At 44.0% G+C, this 18,556-nt stretch overlaps 1 protein-coding gene across 1 annotated transcript in view; it reads right to left on the reverse strand.

Annotated features, from left to right (window-relative positions):
• LOC306793253 (gamma-aminobutyric acid receptor subunit rho-2-like) overlaps window positions 1-17,228 on the reverse strand; it is an 83,189-nt gene extending 65,961 nt beyond the window's left edge. Inside the window, exons 1-3 of the mRNA XM_079290773.1 lie at window positions 17,185-17,228; window positions 15,109-15,306; window positions 13,532-13,638 (exon numbers count right to left, since the gene is read on the reverse strand). Of these exons, the coding sequence (XP_079146899.1) occupies window positions 13,532-13,638; window positions 15,109-15,230 (229 nt within the window). The 5' untranslated portion in view covers window positions 15,231-15,306; window positions 17,185-17,228. The remainder of the gene's footprint in view (window positions 1-13,531; window positions 13,639-15,108; window positions 15,307-17,184) is intronic.
• Window positions 17,229-18,556: the final 1,328 nt, after the last annotated feature.

Raw genomic sequence — 18,556 nt, forward strand, 5'->3', positions numbered from 1 at the left:
TTACCTACTAAGAGAAACAAGCCAAAGTATCAAGACTTTAACTTCCTGTTACCAGTAGGTGGCGCTATGACTATGATTCAAAATTGGCCTGCATATGTCTTCAGGCCTGGAGTCTAATCAAACACGTGAAATCTGGTAAAGATCTGATGATGTGGAGTCGAGTTACATCAGTTTATTCGTTCATGGCGAAGGATAGAAATTCGCCGAGCCGCCACGTCGCCGTCCTTCAGTAACTTCTTACAATCTTCACAATGAAGCATTATCAAGGTCTTAAGGCTTGTTTGACAACATTTGAGAGGGATCTGATTAATCTGTGAGGAGCAGGATGTCAAAGTACGCAGCGTACAACTTCCGGTTGCCACTAGGTGGCGCTATCACTATGATTCTAAATTATCATATAGATGTGTTCCGGGTCAGGATGTTATGACATATGAGAGATTTTGAGCAGATTCGACAATGTACGGCAGAGTTACAACAACTTCCTGTTTCGTGGCGAATGGTGTTTCTTTGACGCCACGCCACGGCCACATCGTTCGATAACTTTTTGATCTTTGAGTAACTTTTCACTGCCAAGGTCTCAAGAGCAGACTAGCCGAATCTGAAGTCAATCGGGTCAAATCTCTGGGAGGAGTTCGTTAAAGTATGACGCCTTGAAACGGTCAAAAAACGTCATAAAAGCAAAAATGGCCGACTTCCTGTTTGGTTTAGAGAAAACGGCCAAGAGGATTTTTTGTGCGTCTCATCACGTTCCACATACCTACCAACTTTCATACAGCTGGGTGAAACCTGATGTCGGGGCTACTCAATAGGGGGCGCTAGCGAGCCAATATTTCATACCGCAGCTGGACACCCCAATCAGACTGCAATTTTCGCAAATTCTGGCTTGCGTGCCAAATTTCACAACATTCCCAATATCCCAAGCACCTCCTTTTTGCGACGAAAGACTAAGAATAAGAATAATAATAATAATTAAAGCTGCGAGCAGCGATGAGCGGGCCCTCGCAATATGCACGTCGGGGTGCCGGCGGGACTCCGGCCTGCGCGGCCGAGAACATCCGCGACCGTCGGACGGCGCGAGGACTCTGGCTGATGCTGCCATTTAGTTCTGTGACCGTCAGACACTGCATGCAGGTTTAGAGCATGGCCCCAATATACTTTTATTTAAGTCCATATGTGATACATGTTCCCACCAAATTTCATACATCTAGGTCAAACGTACTGCGAGGGCTGCTTCGTTGAAATTTTGTAGGGGGCGCTATTAAGCCGATTTGCCACTCTGAACCAATAAAATCATATTCTGTAACTACATTTCGGCCTTGTAATCTACTTGCCAAGTTTGCTTATGTTTCGAGCATTTTTAGCCTCTCAAAATGACCTTCGTTGTTAACGGCGAAGACTGCATCGCCACGGCAACGGCGTTCGACGAAACATCAAAAGCTTCATGATCTGGCATTATGAACTTCTTGTATTTGTGTGGAACAAATTTGATATTGATTTGATTTACCTACTAAGAGAAACAAGCCAAAGTATAACGACTTTAACTTCCTGTTACCAGTAGGTGGCGCTATGACTATGATTCAAAATTGGCCTGCAGATGTCTTCAGGCCTGGAGTCTAATCAAACACGTGAAATCTGGTAAAGATCTGATGATGTGGAGTCGAGTTACATCAGTTTATTCGTTCATGGCGAAGGATCGAAATTCGCCGAGCCGCCACGTCGCCGCCCTTCAGTAACTTCTTACAATCTTCACAATGAAGCATTATCAAGGTCTTAAGGCTTGTTTGACAAGATTTGAGAGGGATCTGATTAATCTGTGAGGAGCAGGATGTCAAAGTACGCAGCGTACAACTTCCGGTTGCCACTAGGTGGCGCTATCACTATGATTCTAAATTATCATACAGATGTGTTCCGGGTCAGGATGTTATGACATATGAGAGATTTTGAGCAGATTCGACAATGTACGGCCGAGTTACAACAACTTCCTGTTTCGTGGCGAATGGTGTTTCTTTGACGCCACGCCACGGCCACATAGTTCGATAACTTTTTGATCTTTGAGTAACTTTTCACTGCCAAGGTCTCAAGAGCAGACTAGCCGAATCTGAAGTCAATCGGGTCAAATCTCTGGGAGGAGTTCGTTAAAGTATGACGCCTTGAAACGGTCAAAAAACGTCATAAAAGCAAAAATGGCCGACTTCCTGTTTGGTTTAGAGAAAACGGCCAAGAGGATTTTTTGTGCGTCTCATCACGTTCCACATACCGACCAAATTTCATACAGCTGGGTGAATCCTGATGTTGGGGCTACTCAATAGGGGGCGCTAGCGAGCCAATATTTCATACCGCAGCTGGACACCCCAATCAGACTGCAATTTTCGCAAATTCTGGCTTGCGTGCCAAATTTCACAGACTTCCCAATATCCCAAGCACCTCCTTTTTGCGACGAAAGACTAAGAATAATAATAAGAATAAACATTCGAAATTCAATAGGTCCTCCGCTCCGACTACGTCGGTGCTCGGGCCCTAATAATAATAAGAAGAATAATAAACATTCGAAATTCAATAGGTCCTCCGCTCCGACTACGTCGGTGCTCGGGCCCTAATAAGAATAATAATAAGAATAATAATAATAAACATTCGAAATTCAATAGGTCCTCCGCTCCGACTACGTCGGTGCTCGGGCCCTAATTAAAGCTGCGAGCAGCGATGAGCGGGCCCTCGCTATATGCACGTCGGGGTGCATGCACGTCGGAGTGCCGGCGGGACTCCGGCCTGCGTGGCCGAGAACGTCCGCGTTCGTCGGACGGCACGAGGACTCTGGTTGATGCTGCCATTCAGTTCTGTGACCGTCAGACACTGCATGCAGGTTCAGAGCATGGCCCCAACATACTTTTATTTCACTCCATATGTGATACATGTTCCGACCAAATTTCATACATCTAGGTGAAACGTACTGCGAGGGCTGCTTCGTTGAAATTTTGTAGGGGGCGCTATTGAGCCGATTTGCCACTCTGAACCAATAAAATCATATTCCGTAACTACATTTCGGCCTTGTAATCTACTTGCCAAGTTTGGTTATGTTTCGAGCATTTTTAGCCTCTCAAAATGACCTTCGTTGTTAACGGCGAAGAATGCGTCGCCACGGCAACAGCTTTTCACGAAACAACAAGCTTTGAGTAACTTTTCATCACAAAGGTCTTTAGACTGTACCGACCAAATTTGAAGTTGATCTGATTAATTCCCTAGGAGGAGTTCGTTAAAGTGCAGCGCCTGGAAATGACAAAAACGACACTAGAAATTCATAAGAAATGCAAAGTAGCTGACTTCCGGTTGGGTTTAGAGCATGGCCCCAAGAGACTTTTATTGAAGTCCATATGTGATACATGTTCCTACCACATTTCATACATCTAGATCAAACGTACTGCGAGGGCTGCTTCGTTGAAATTTTGTAGGGGGCGCTATTGAGCCGATTTGGCACTCTGAACCAATAAAATCATATTCCATAACTACATTTCGGTCTTGTAATCTACTTGCCAAGTTTGCTTATGTTTCGAGCATTTTTAGCCCCTCAAAATGACCTTCGTTGTTAACGGCGAAGACTGCATCGCCACGGCAACGGCGTACGACGAAACATCAAAAGCTTCATGATCTGGCATTATGAACTTCTTGTATTTGTGTGGAACAAATTTGATATTGATTTGATTTACCTACTAAGAGAAACAAGCCAAAGTATAAAGACTTTAACTTCCTGTTACCAGTAGGTGGCGCTATGACTATGATTCAAAATTGGCCTGCAGATGTCTTCAGGCCTGGAGTCTAATCAACCATGTGAAATCTGGTAAAGATCTGATGATGTGGAGTCGAGATACATCAGTTTATTCGTTCATGGCGAAGGATCGAAATTCGCAGAGCCGCCACGTCGCCGCCCTTCAGTAACTTCTTACAATCTTCACAACGAAGCATTATCAAGGTCTTAAGGCTTGTTTCACAACATTTGATAGGGATCTGATTAATCTGTGAGGAGCAGGATGTCAAAGTACGCAGCGTACAACTTCCGGTTGCCACTAGGTGGCGCTATCACTATGATTCAAAATTATCATATAGATGTGTTCCGGGTCAGGATGTTATGACATATGAGAGATTTGGAGCAGATTCGACAATGTACGGCCAAGTTACAACAACTTCCTGTTTCGTGGCGAATGGTGTTTCTTTGACGCCACGCCACGGCCACATAGTTCGATAACTTTTTGATCTTTGAGTAAATTTTCACTGCCAAGGTCTCAAGAGCAGACTCGCCGAATCTGAAGTCAATCGGGTCAAATCTCTGGGAGGAGTTCGTTAAAGTATGACGCCTTGAAACGGTCAAAAAACGTCATAAAAGCAAAAATGGCCGACTTCCTGTTTGGTTTAGAGAAAACGGCCAAGAGGATTTTTTGTGCGTCTCATCACGTTCCACATACCTACCAAATTTCATACAGCTGGGTGAATCCTGATGTTGGGGCTACTCAATAGGGGGCGCTAGCGAGCCAATATTTCATACCGCAGCTGGACACCCCAATCAGACTGCAATTTTCGCAAATTCTGGCTTGCGTGCCAAATTTCACAGACTTCCCAATATCCCAAGCACCTCCTTTTTGCCATCAAACTGGTAAAATAATAATAATAATAATAATTAAAGCTGCGAGCAGCGATGGGCGGGCCCTCGCAATGTGCACGTCGGGGTGCCGGCGGGACTCCGGCCTGCGCGGCCGAGAACGTCCGCGACCGTCGGACGGCGCGAGGACTCTGGTTGATGCTGTCATTCAGTTCCGTGACCGTCAGACACTGCATGCAGGTTCAGAGCATGGCCCCAATATACTTTTATTTAAGTCCATATGTGATACATGTTCCTACCAAATTTCATACATCTAGGTGAAACGTACTGCGAGGGCTGCTTCGTTGAAATTTTGTAGGGGGCGCTATTGAGCCGATTTGCCACTCCGAACCAATAAAATCATATTATACAACTACATTTTGGGCTTTAAATGTGTATGCCAAGTTTGCTTATGTTTCGAGCATTTTTAGCCTCTCAAAATGACCTTCGTTGTTAACGGCGAAGAATGCGTCGCCACGGTAACAGTTTTTCACGAAACAACAAGCTTTGAGTAACTTTTCATCACAAAGGTCTTTAGACTGTACTGACCAAATTTGAAGTTGATCTGATTAATTTCCTAGGAGGAGTTCGTTAAAGTGCAGCGCCTGGAAATGACAAAAACGACACTAGAAATTCAGAAGAAATGCAAAGTTATTGACTTCCGGTTGGGTTTAGAGCATAGCCCCAAGAGACTTTTATTTACGTCCATATGTGATACATGTTCCTACCACATTTCATACATCTAGGTCAAACGTACTGCGAGGGCTGCTTCGTCGAAATTTTGTAGGGGGCGCTATTGAGCCGATTTGCCACTCTGAACCAATAAAATCATATTCCCTAACTACATTTCGGCCTTGTAATCTACTTGCCAAGTTCGCTTATGTTTCGAGCATTTTTAGCCTCTCAAAATGACCTTCGTTGTTAACGGCGAAGACTGCATCGCCACGGCAACGGCGTTCGACGAAACATCAAAAGCTTCATGATCTGGCATTATGAACTTCTTGTATTTGTGTGGAACAAATTTGATATTGATTTGATTTACCTACTAAGAGAAACAAGCCAAAGTATAAAGACTTTAACTTCCTGTTACCAGTAGGTGGCGCTATGACTATGATTCAAAATTGGACTGCAGATGTCGTCAGGCCTGGAGTCTAATCAAACACATGACATCTGGTAAAGATCTGATGATGTGGAGTCGAGTTACATCAGTTTATTCGTTCATGGCGAAGGATCGAAATTCGCCGAGCCGCCACATCGCCGCCCTTCAGTAACTTCTTACAATCTTCACAACGAAGCATTATCAAGGTCTTAAGGCTTGTTTGACAACATTTGAGAGGGATCTGATTAATCTGTGAGGAGCAGGATGTCAAAGTACGCAGCGTACAACTTCCGGTTGCCACTAGGTGGCGCTATCACTATGATTCTAAATTATCATATAGATGTGTTCCGGGTCAGGATGTTATGACATATGAGAGATTTGGAGCAGATACGACAATGTACGGCCGAGTTACAACAACTTCCTGTTTCGTGGCGAATGGTGTTTCTTTGACGCCACGCCACGGCCACATAGTTCGATAACTTTTTGATCTTTGAGTAACTTTTCACTGCCAAGGTCTCAAGAGCAGACTAGCCGAATCTGAAGTCAATCGGGTCAAATCTCTGGGAGGAGTTCGTTAAAGTATGACGCCTTGAAACGGTCAAAAAACGTCATAAAAGCAAAAATGGCCGACTTCCTGTTTGGTTTAGAGAAAGCGGACAAGAGGATTTTTGGTGCGTCTCATCACGTTCCACATAACTACCAACTTTCATACAGCTGGGTGAATCCTGATGTTGGGGCTACTCAATAGGGGGCGCTAGCGAGCCAATATTTCATACTGCAGCTGGACACCCCAATCAGACTGCAATTTTCGCAAATTCTGGCTTGCGTGCCAAATTTCACAACATTCCCAATATCCCAAGCACCTCCTTTTTGCCATGAAAGTGGAAGAAGAAGAATAATAATAATAATTAAAGCTGCGAGCAGCGATGAGCGGGCCCTCGCAATATGCACGTCGGGGTGCATGCACATCGGGGTGCCGGCGGGACTCCGGCCTGCGCGGCCGAGAACGTCCGCGACCGTCGGACGCCGCGAGGACTCTGGCCGATGCTGCCATTCAGTTCTGTGACCGTCAGACACTGCATGCAGGTTGAGAGCAAGGCCCCAATATACTTTTATTTCAGTCCATATGTGATACATGTTCCTACCAAATTTCATACATCTAGGTGAAACGTACTGCGAGGGCTGCTTCGTTGAAATTTTGTAGGGGGCGCTATTGAGCCGATTTGCCACTCTGAACCAATACAATCATATTCCCTAACTACATTTCGGCCTTGTAATCTACTTGCCAAGTTTGCTTATGTTTCGAGCATTTTTAGCCTCTCAAAATGACCTTCGTTGTTCACGGCGAAGACTGCATCGCCACGGCAACGGCGTTCGACGAAACATCAAAAGCTTCATGATCTGGTATTATGAACTTCTTATATTTGTGTGGAACAAATTTGATATTGATTTGATTTACCTACTAAGAGAAACAAGCCAAAGTATAAAGACTTTAACTTCCTGTTACCAGTAGGTGGCGCTATTACTATGATTCGAAATTGGCCTGCAGATGTCTTCAGGCCTGGAGTCTAATCAAGCATGTGAAATCTGGTAAAGATCTGATGATGTGGAGTCGAGATACATCAGTTTATTCGTTCATGGCGAAGGATCGAAATTCGCCGAGCCGCCACGTCGCCGCCCTTCAGTAACTTCTTACAATCTTCACAACAAAGCATTATCAAGGTCTTAAGACTTCTCTCACAACATTTGAGAGGGATCTGATTAATCTGTGAGGAGCAGGATGTCAAAGTACGCAGCGTACAACTTCCGGTTGCCACTAGGTGGCGCTATCACTATGATTCTAAATTATCATATAGATGTGTTCCGGGTCAGGATGTTATGACATATGAGAGATTTTGAGCAGATTCGACAATGTACGGCCGAGTTACAACAACTTCCTGTTTCGTGGCGAATGGTGTTTCTTTGACGCCACGCCACGGCCACATAGTTCGATAACTTTTTGATCTTTGAGTAACTTTTCACTGCCAAGGTCTCAAGAGCAGACTAGCCGAATCTGAAGTCAATCGGGTCAAATCTCTGGGAGGAGTTCGTTAAAGTATGACGCCTTGAAACGGTCAAAAAACGTCATAAAAGCAAAAATGGCCGACTTCCTGTTTGGTTTAGAGAAAACGGCCAAGAGGATTTTTTGTGCGTCTCATCACGTTCCACATACCTACCAACTTTCATACAGCTGGGTGAAACCTGATGTTGGGGCTACTCAATAGGGGGCGCTAGCGAGCCAATATTTCATACCGCAGCTGGGCACCCCAATCAGACTGCAATTTTCGCAAATTCTGGCTTGCTTGCCAAATTTCACAAACTTCCCAATATCCCAAGCACCTCCTTTTTGCGACGAAACACATAAAATAATAATAATAAGAATAATAAACATTCGAAATTCAATAGGTCCTCCGCTCCGACTACGTCGGTGCTCGGGCCCTAATTAAAGCTGCGAGCAGCGATGGGCGGGCCCTCGCTATATGCACGTCGGGGTGCATGCACGTCGGGGTGGCGGCGGGACTCCGGCCTGCGTGGCCGAGAACGTCCGCGACCGTCGGACGGCGCGAGGACTCTGGTTGATGCTGTCATTCAGTTCCGTGACCGTCAGACACTGCATGCAGGTTCAGAGCATGGCCCCAATATACTTTTATTTAAGTCCATATGTGATACATGTTCCTACCAAATTTCATACATCTAGGTGAAACGTACTGCGAGGGCTGCTTCGTTGAAATTTTGTAGGGGGCGCTATTGAGCCGATTTGCCACTCTGAACCAATAACATCATATTATACAACTACATTTTGGGCTTTAAATGTGTATGCCAAGTTTGCTTATGTTTCGAGCATTTTTAGCCTCTCAAAATGACCTTCGTTGTTAACGGCGAAGACTGCATCGCCACGGCAACGGCGTTCGACGAAACATCAAAAGCTTCATGATCTGGCATTATGAACTATTTGTGTGGAACAAATTTGATATTGATTTGATTTACCTACTAAGAGAAACAAGCCAAAGTATCAAGACTTTAACTTCCTGTTACCAGTAGGTGGCGCTATGACTATGATTCAAAATTGGCCTGCATATGTCTTCAGGCCTGGAGTCTAATCAAACACGTGAAATCTGGTAAAGATCTGATGATGTGGAGTCGAGTTACATCAGTTTATTCATTTATGGCGAAGGATCGAAATTCCGTCGCCACGGCAACAGCTTTTCACGAAACAACAAGCTTTGAGTAACTTTTCATCACAAAGGTCTTTAGACTGTACCGACCAAATTTGAAGTTGATCTGATGAATTCCCTAGGAGGAGTTCGTTAAAGTGCAGCGCCTGGAAATGACAAAAACGACATGAGAAATTCATAAAAAATGCAAAATGGCTGACTTCCGGTTGGGTTTAGAGCATAGCCCCAAGAGACTTTTATTGAAGTCCATATACGATACATGTTCCTACCACATTTCATACATCTAGGTCAAACGTACTGCGAGGGCTGCTTCGTTGAAATTTTGTAGGGGGCGCTATTGAGCCGATTTGCCACTCTGAACCAATAAAATCATATTCTATAACTACATTTCGGCCTTGTAATCTACTTGCCAAGTTTGCTTATGTTTCGAGCATGTTTAGCCTCTCAAAATGACCTTCGTTGTTCACGGCGAAGACTGCATCGCCACGGCAACGGCGTTCGACGAAACATCAAAAGCTTCATGATCTGGTATTATGAACTTCTTATATTTGTGTGGAACAAATTTGATATTGATTTGATTTACCTACTAAGAGAAACAAGCCAAAGTATAAAGACTTTAACTTCCTGTTACCAGTAGGTGGCGCTATGACTATGATTCGAAATTGGCCTGCAGATGTCTTCAGGCCTGGAGTCTAATCAAGCATGTGAAATCTGGTAAAGATCTGATGATGTGGAGTCGAGATACATCAGTTTATTCGTTCATGGCGAAGGATCGAAATTCGCCGAGCCGCCACGTCGCCGCCCTTCAGTAACTTCTTACAATCTTCACAACGAAGCATTATCAAGGTCTTAAGACTTCTCTCACAACATTTGAGAGGGATCTGATTAATCTGTGAGGAGCAGGATGTCAAAGTATGCAGCGTACAACTTCCGGTTGCCACTAGGTGGCGCTATCACTATGATTCTAAATTATCATATAGATGTGTTCCGGGTCAGGATGTTATGACATATGAGAGATTTGGAGCAGATTCGACAATGTACGGCCGAGTTACAACAACTTCCTGTTTCGTGGCGAATGGTGTTTCTTTGACGCCACGCCACGGCCACATAGTTCGATAACTTTTTGATCTTTGAGTAACTTTTCACTGCCAAGGTCTCAAGAGCAGACTAGCCGAATCTGAAGTCAATCGGGTCAAATCTCTGGGAGGAGTTCGTTAAAGTATGACGCCTTGAAACGGTCAAAAAACGTCATCAAAGTAAAAATGGCCGACTTCCTGTTTGGTTTAGAGAAAACGTCCAAGAGGATTTTTTGTGCGTCTCATCACGTTCCACATACCTACTAACTTTCATACAGCTGGGTGAATCCTGATGTTGGGGCTACTCAATAGGGGGCGCTAGCGAGCCAATATTTCATACCGCAGCTGGACACCCCAATCAGACTGCAATTTTCGCAAATTCTGGCTTGCGTGCCAAATTTCACAAAATTCCCAATATCCCAAGCACCTCCTTTTTGCCATGAAAGTGGAAGAATAAGAATAAACATAGCGGTTTCAATAGGTCCTCCGCTCCGACTACGTCGGTGCTCGGGCCCTAATTAAAGCTGCGAGCAGCGATGGGCGGGCCCTCGCAATATGCACGTCGGGGTGCATGCACGTCGGGGTGCCGGCGGGACTCCGGCCTGCGCGGCCGAGAACGTCCGCGACCGTCGGACGTCGCGAGGACTCTGGTTGATGCTGCCATTCAGTTCTGTGACCGTCAGACACTGCATGCAGGTTCAGAGCATGGCCCCAACATACTTTTATTTCAGTCCATATGTGATACATGTTCCTACCACATTTCATACATCTAGGTCAAACATACTGCGAGGGCTGCTTCGTTGAAATTTTGTAGGGGGCGCTATTGAGCCGATTTGCCACTCTGAACCAATACAATCATATTCCCTAACTACATTTCGGCCTTGTAATCTACTGGCCAAGTTTGCTTATGTTTCGAGCATTTTTAGCCTCTCAAAATGTCCTTCGTTGTTAACGGCGAAGAATGCGTCGCCACGGCAACAGCTTTTCACGAAACAACAAGCTTTGAGTAACTTTTCATCACAAAGGTCTTTAGACTGTACCGACCAAATTTGAAGTTGATCTGATGAATTCCCTAGGAGGAGTTCGTTAAAGTGCAGCGCCTGGAAATGACAAAAACGACATGAGAAATTCATAAAAAATGCAAAATGGCTGACTTCCGGTTGGGTTTAGAGCATGGCCCCAAGAGACTTTTATTGAAGTCCATATGTGATACATTATCCTACCAAATGTCATACATCTAGGTCAAACATACTGCGAGGGCTGCTTCGTTGAAATTTTGTAGGGGGCGCTATTGAGCCGATTTGCCACTCTGAACCAATAAAATCATATTCCATAACTACATTTCGGCCTTGTAATCTACTTGCCAAGTTTGCTTATGTTTCGAGCATTTTTAGCCTCTCAAAATGACCTTCGTTGTTAACGGCGAAGACTGCATCGCCACGGCAACGGCGTTCGACGTAACATCAAAAGCTTCGTGATCTGGCATTATGAACTTCTTGTATTTGTGTGGAAGAAATTTGATATTGATTTGATTTACCTACTAAGAGAAACAAGCCAAAGTATAAAGACTTTAACTTCCTGTTACCAGTAGGTGGCGCTATGACTATGATTCAAAATTGGCCTGCAGATGTCTTCAGGCCTGGAGTCTAATCAAACACGTGAAATCTGGGAAAGATCTGATGATGTGGAGTCGAGATACATCAGTTTATTCGTTCATGGCGAAGGATCGAAATTCGCCGAGCCGCCACGTCGCCGCCCTTCAGTAACTTCTTACAATCTTCACAACGAAGCATTATCAAGGTCTTAAGGCTTGTTTGACAACATTTGAGAGGGATCTGATTAATCTGTGAGGAGCAGGATGTCAAAGTACGCAGCCTACAACTTCCGGTTGCCACTAGGTGGCGCTATCACTATGATTCTAAATTATCATATAGATGTGTTCCGGGTCAGGATGTTATGACATATGAGAGATTTGGAGCAGATTCGACAATGTACGGCCAAGTTACAACAACTTCCTGTTTCGTGGCGAATGGTGTTTCTTTGACGCCACGCCACGGCCACATAGTTCGATAACTTTTTGATCTTTGAGTAACTTTTCACTGCCAAGGTCTCAAGAGCAGACTCGCCGAATCTGAAGTCAATCGGGTCAAATCTCTGGGAGGAGTTCGTTAAAGTATGACGCCTTGAAACGGTCAAAAAACGTCATAAAAGCAAAAATGGCCGACTTCCTGTTTGGTTTAGAGAAAACGGCCAAGAGGATTTTTTGTGCGTCTCATCACGTTCCACATACCTACCAACTTTCATACAGCTGGGTGAAACCTGATGTTGGGGCTACTCAATAGGGGGCGCTAGCGAGCCAATATTTCATATCGCAGCTGGACACCCCAATCAGACTGCAATTTTCGCAAATTCTGGCTTGCGTGCCAAATTTCACAACATTCCCAATATCCCAAGCACCTCCTTTTTGCGACGAAACACTAAAAATAAGAAGAATAATAATAAACATTCGAAATTCAATAGGTCCTCCGCTCCGACTACGTCGGTGCTCGGGCCCTAATAATAATAATAATAAACATTCGAAATTCAATAGGTCCTCCGCTCCGACTACGTCGGTGCTCGGGCCCTAATAATAAACATTCGAAATTCAATAGGTCCTCCGCTCCGACTACGTCGGTGCTCGGGCCCTAATAAACATTCGAAATTCAATAGGTCCTCCGCTCCGACTACGTCGGTGCTCGGGCCCTAATAATAAGAAGAATAATAAACATTCGAAATTCAATAGGTCCTCCGCTCCGACTACGTCGGTGCTCGGGCCCTAATAATGATAATAATAATGCAAGACACTTCTGCATTGGCCTTGTCAGAACCGGAGGTTGCCGCCTGGGCAGTACTCTACTTGTCCTGTCTCTGTTAAAAAGGTTCCTGCGGCTCCTTTAAGTGTGTTTAAAACAATTCCACTTTATTATTTCATAAGTTATGCGTTACTCAAGTGATTTTTTTCAGGAAACATAATTTCTCAAGTAGCTATTTTGATGCCTAATTTTACTTCCACTTGAGTATTTGTTTTTTTGCAAAGTAACTTCAGTGATTTGAAGTCCTCCTCTTTAGCCGCTACTGGCTGCAAATTGATCTGAATTGTTTCGATGTGATGTTGCTTATAGAAAAGCCTGTATTCTTGAAGAAGACTTGAAACTAGAGATTGAGACCATAAACTCATGTTTACAATGTTTACTGAGGTAATAAATCAAGAGAGAAGTAGTAATTTCCCCATAGACTTCTATACAACCAGAGGAGTCGCCCCCTGGTGGTCAGTAGAGAGAATGCAGCATTTAAGACACTTCCGCATCGGCTTCACTCGGCAGAACAGGAGGTTACCGCCTGCTTCACACTCAGCTTCAACAACATGGTGAACCCTACTCTCCTGTTCTTCTTCTTTCAAGAAACAGCGAATAATTGTCACGTTGCCGCCGACGTGATCGCAACGGCAAAGTCCCCTAAAGCTCACAGAGCTCACCTGCGAAGGCGGGCCTCATGGTGAAGTCGTGCTCGTCTATGCGCAGAAGGTGGCTGGTCTTCACCTTTCGGGATTTGGTTCCATCCGAGGCCTTCTTGGACAGAGGGCTGAGAGGAGAGGAGGCATTGGAGTTGCATCACTGTAGCTTTTTTTAAATCAAACAGCAAGGACGTGGTGCATTTGTCGGGGGACTACTTTCAGCGGCGGATTAATCCACTTTTGGCGATCTAGTGAGGACAGTGTGTGTGTGGGATTGAGTTAAAATAAACTTTGTGTGTTTGTGAAATTAAGGAACATGTCACCCAGTGCAACAGTGAGCCTCATTGATGTGTTTTTAATGGGGATCTTTGGCAAAGAAGATATCAGCCTTTGTTAGTAAGATGCATTTATTGTAGTTTTTGGTGTACACATACGATTTGATGACAATAAAAAACACTCATCAGACTTATGAAGTTCCTAAACGGCAAATGAGAAGCCCTCTGATATTTTGTCTGTACAGAATTGTATTTAAAATACAATCTTGTTGTTTTGTACTTGAACAGGGTACCAGGGTTGAATGAGATTTTTTTTGTCATGTACATTTTTATGTTTGAAGCAAAGCTTATTTTAAAACCAATTGGTTTTGCAATAAAAAAATAAGCTTTGAAATAAAGAAAAATAAGAGGTGAAACTAGAACTGACTATGTAGTGGTGCTGAAAAAACAGAAAGATGACCAGCAACAACTGTGACTTCTTAGATAAATACTTTAATGTTGTATAGACGATATTCAGAGCATTAATACAGCAGTACAAAACTATATTCCTCATCTTCTTAGTATCATGTTATGATCATTGATTAAATAAATAGGGAAAATAAATAGATATGCTTTGAATGCCGTAAGAAACATTTAATCATTTTCCAAGCAAAAAGACCAACATTTTTGGGCGTTTTAGCTTCTCAAAAATGAACATTTGCAATTTGTTCTGAGTCTTCTCTGATAGTAAATTAAATATATTTGGTTTTGGACACAAACATCCAATTTGAAAGATGTAGACAAAACGATGACAGGAGAAAATAATAGGAAGATTAAATCATTAATTGGATATTTGAAGCCCTAATATGCGGGGGAATACATTAAATCCATGTTTTGTAAAATAAATTCACGCACATTACACAAAGCTACAGCTGCTGCTGAGGGATGTTTAATCCTGCTGTGTGACAGTCAGGGAAGAATACCACTCTCAGCCTCCCTGTTTGGAGACTCCTGTTACCCTCAAGCCAATCCCAATAAAGATAATGCAGAAAATACGGCAGGTGTTTTCTACTCACAGTTTAGTTCCCATAAATAAATGTGAAGGGTCATTTTAGCCACAACGTGACTTTAGATTGAAAGGCAAAAAAGGTTTTGGCCATGTGCAGATTGCATGCTAATGCTCATAGAAGTGTTAATTGGTCTGTTACGCAGAGTTGCGCGTAAATGTGCGGCTGATAAAAGTGATGATCCTCGCTCTCCTGCAGGACATTTGTCCCTATGATGATCTACGAAAGGTCAAAGTTCAATCAACATCAAATAAAAAGCATCGTTATCGGTACTTACTTGCCGGGCTTGTGAGTCTCCGCCGGCGCGGACCACCGCTTTCTCCTACTTTTGTGTCTCCGGCACTCCCCGAGCAGGATCAGACACAGCAGCACGAGCAGGAACCTCGCGTAACCCGGCATGGTGAGTTCAAAAGTCCCGCAGCGAGTCGGTGAGCGCCTTTGGTTCGCGTGCAGGACGCACTGTGCACGGTACCATCTTCATGTGTCGGAGGCAAAAAGAGGGAGGAAGAGTGTGAGGGAGACTGTGAGGGAACAAGTGCTGCGAGAGAGAGAGAGAGAGAGAGAGAGAGAGAGAGAGAGAGAGAGAGAGAGAGAGAGATGGGATGGTGGAGTATGATAAGCGCGCTGATTGGTCTTCAGCCTCCAGAGCGGCTGTTTTTTGTTTTTTCTGGCTCAGGCGCGCACGCAGCATCAGCACCACATGCAGCGCGATGCAAAAGAGAAAACATGCACCCCCCCCCCCCTCTCCTCCTGATGAGTCGCTAGAGGCAGAGACACTGCTGAGACAAGGCAGAACATGAAGTCTCAAATTCCTGCTGCAGCTTCTTTTTTGGGGATTTTCACAGACCATCATATTACAAAACGTATCACTTGATCTGATATTATTGATAAAGAAACTGCATGAACATGTAAACTGATTAAATCTGGAACAGTCTGGAGTCTGGAACATTTGATCATTTATTTTATTTGTTTGCAGCGGAGGACAGCATGACCGACTTCATCTCAAGCTGTAAAACGTGTCAACGTCCACATCTGTGTCGCTCCAGGTTTAATTTCACCACAACCGCCCGGAGTCTGGAGAGAGAAGTTTTCAGAACAATCCCAAAATCTGCTGCCTCTGTGGAGCAGACATTTTCAGCCCTCAAACGCATTAAAACGTATTCAAGAAATACAACTCGGGAGGCTCGACTGTCTTCACTAGCGTCCATGAATGGAGAAGGACTTCTTACTGGAACTAAAACGCACGGATGTACTGAACAACCGTGGGATTAAACTCTTTATTGACAAAGAAAGGAGGAAGCACTTTGTCTTTAAATAGTTAACAGCAGCTCTGGTAAGTTAAATGCATTTGTTTTTACATCTGCAGTAGCTTTAATATGCTTTTTTATATATTATTATTTGTACAACTTGTTTTTATGAAGATTTTTGTTTGGTTTAATATGTGATAGGAACCCTGGCTCCAGATCCTTGAGGAACTGGAGCCAGGGGTAAGAACCACTGGAACCACTGTTTGTATATTAACTGTTTGCCAAACTCAGCTGCAGGACAGCAGTGAAGGCCCAGGTATAAAATGCACGGCCCGCCACTGAGAAATACAATGAGTAGAATGGACATCGATGTTTGTCTTGGTCGTTTTACGAGTTCAAAAGAAAATAGTGCTCAACACTGCGCATTGACCGTTGTATAACGTAACAGTTAGCCCGCTACATCGATCAGTTCTTCACAATGACGAGGGTACACGTACAAACTGCCGCTGCTCTGATCCCGTTACATCGGTTTGAATGGGAATGTCCGTTCTACGCTCGTTCTATTTCTATGCCTGCTGCGATAAAACACCGCTGACTTCCGTGTGTTCATGCATCAGGTGCCCGCGCGAGTGAGAGGACTTCAGCGGTTTTATGAGCTCATGATTTATTCATATAAAATATTTTTCAGTGAAGAAAACGTGGCTAAACTCACTACAACTCAACGCCCACTACTAGCGAGAGTGGCCTTCTGCGGCCTGCCGCCATTATGGCGCTGGAGAGGGGGAGACCGTAGTCTGCTCGTTTAACTGCTCTCCTGCTGTTTTTTAGTGCATACAGACAGTTCATACGGAAGCCTTCGGCGCTGCGTCCAATCCGTATTAATGACAGGACCCTGATCTCTGGTCTGCTCTATAATGCTAACCACGTTGGCTCCCTAGCTTGCTAGCTAGCCTGTGTTGCCTTCGATCTTATTAAAAACGGAACAGTCGTGTGGCTAAGTTATCACGTCTGTTCCACACATTGTGGTCATTATTACAGAATGGAAGCCTTCATTGACAGCGAGGTACATTCTAAACTACTACAACAAAATATATAAAGTTACTTACCAAAGAATGGACGGTCGGTTTGAATCTTGAGCACGTGATCTGGCACATGCACAAAGGGTAGTCCCCCAACTAAACACATTTATTTTGCATTGATACACACCATACATAACCTAAATAAATCTAATAAATGAAAGTATTCATACATTTTATGTTAGACCCATTAAATATAAATGTGTTCATTTTTTAAATTGATATATTTAAATTAATCAAACACTATTTAAATGTGTCACCTTTAAGAGGGCTTGAATCGTTTTTTTGAGTGTCCATATATGGACATAGAGGAGTCCATGGAAAGAATCCGTGATGTCATGATGACATCACGGATTCTTTGCCTTTAATGTCAGGACTCATGGATAGAATGTTGTCATGATGACATCACGGAATGTTGTCATGGTGACATCACTCATGATGACATCACAGATGGATAGAATGGTCATGGATAGAATGTTCATGGATAGAATGGTCTGACATCACGGATTATTTGCCTTTGATGTTGTTGGTTTTCAACCCTATATAGTCCTGTACATTTCCTCACACATGTCAGATCAGACATCAAATTGGTTAAGACACACACTTGAAAATTGCATTGGCAAACTCTCGTACAGTATTTCACATCACATCAAGTTGGTTCAGAAACACATTTAACAATTGCAATGGCACAGAAAATAAGAAGATATCGACAGATGATGGAGAGCCAGAAGATGGAATTAAATTCCAACGAGGTTGAATCAAATTCACTGGAGGAACGAGTAAGACGTGAACTGTTGGACAGAAAGGCGACGCTCTCCGGAACAGGCATTGAGGACAGAGTCCAACTAGAAATTGATGTCGAGTGTCTTAGACATTTTCTAGATGCCGTGGAGAATCAAAAGAACACACCCACGAAGCACCCCGAGATGGAGGAATTCAGGGACTTCTGTCAGGCTAGAGTTGATAAAGAGTTTGATGTCAGCAGTAAGCTCAAGGAGGCTCTTGAAAAGGCCGAGCAGGAGCTGGAAAATGGACATCTACAATGGCAAGAGGAGAAGTCTTCCCTCAAAGCACTCCAGCAACAAAACTGTTACCGCCTTCACCACCAGGTGCAGGTCATGGCTTCCGAACGAGCACAAGAGCAGGAAGCAGTAAAACAGACGCTGGAAAGAGCCGAGGCTTTCTATAAAGCCCAGATGGACCTCTCTACGGCTACAGTTGAACAGTTAGAAGTCAGTAAACTCAGGGAGGCTCTTCAAAAGGCTGAGCATGACCTGGAGACCGTTAATATCAAGTGGCAACAGGAACATTTTAACGTCACAGCTCACCAGCAAAACTGTGAATACCTTCAATCACAGGTGCAGGTCATGGCTTCCGAACGAGCACAAGAGCAGGAAGCAGT

This window comes from Melanostigma gelatinosum (genome assembly GCF_949748355.1).
Source record: "Melanostigma gelatinosum genome assembly, chromosome: 19".
NCBI classification, from domain to species: domain Eukaryota; kingdom Metazoa; phylum Chordata; class Actinopteri; order Perciformes; family Zoarcidae; genus Melanostigma; species Melanostigma gelatinosum.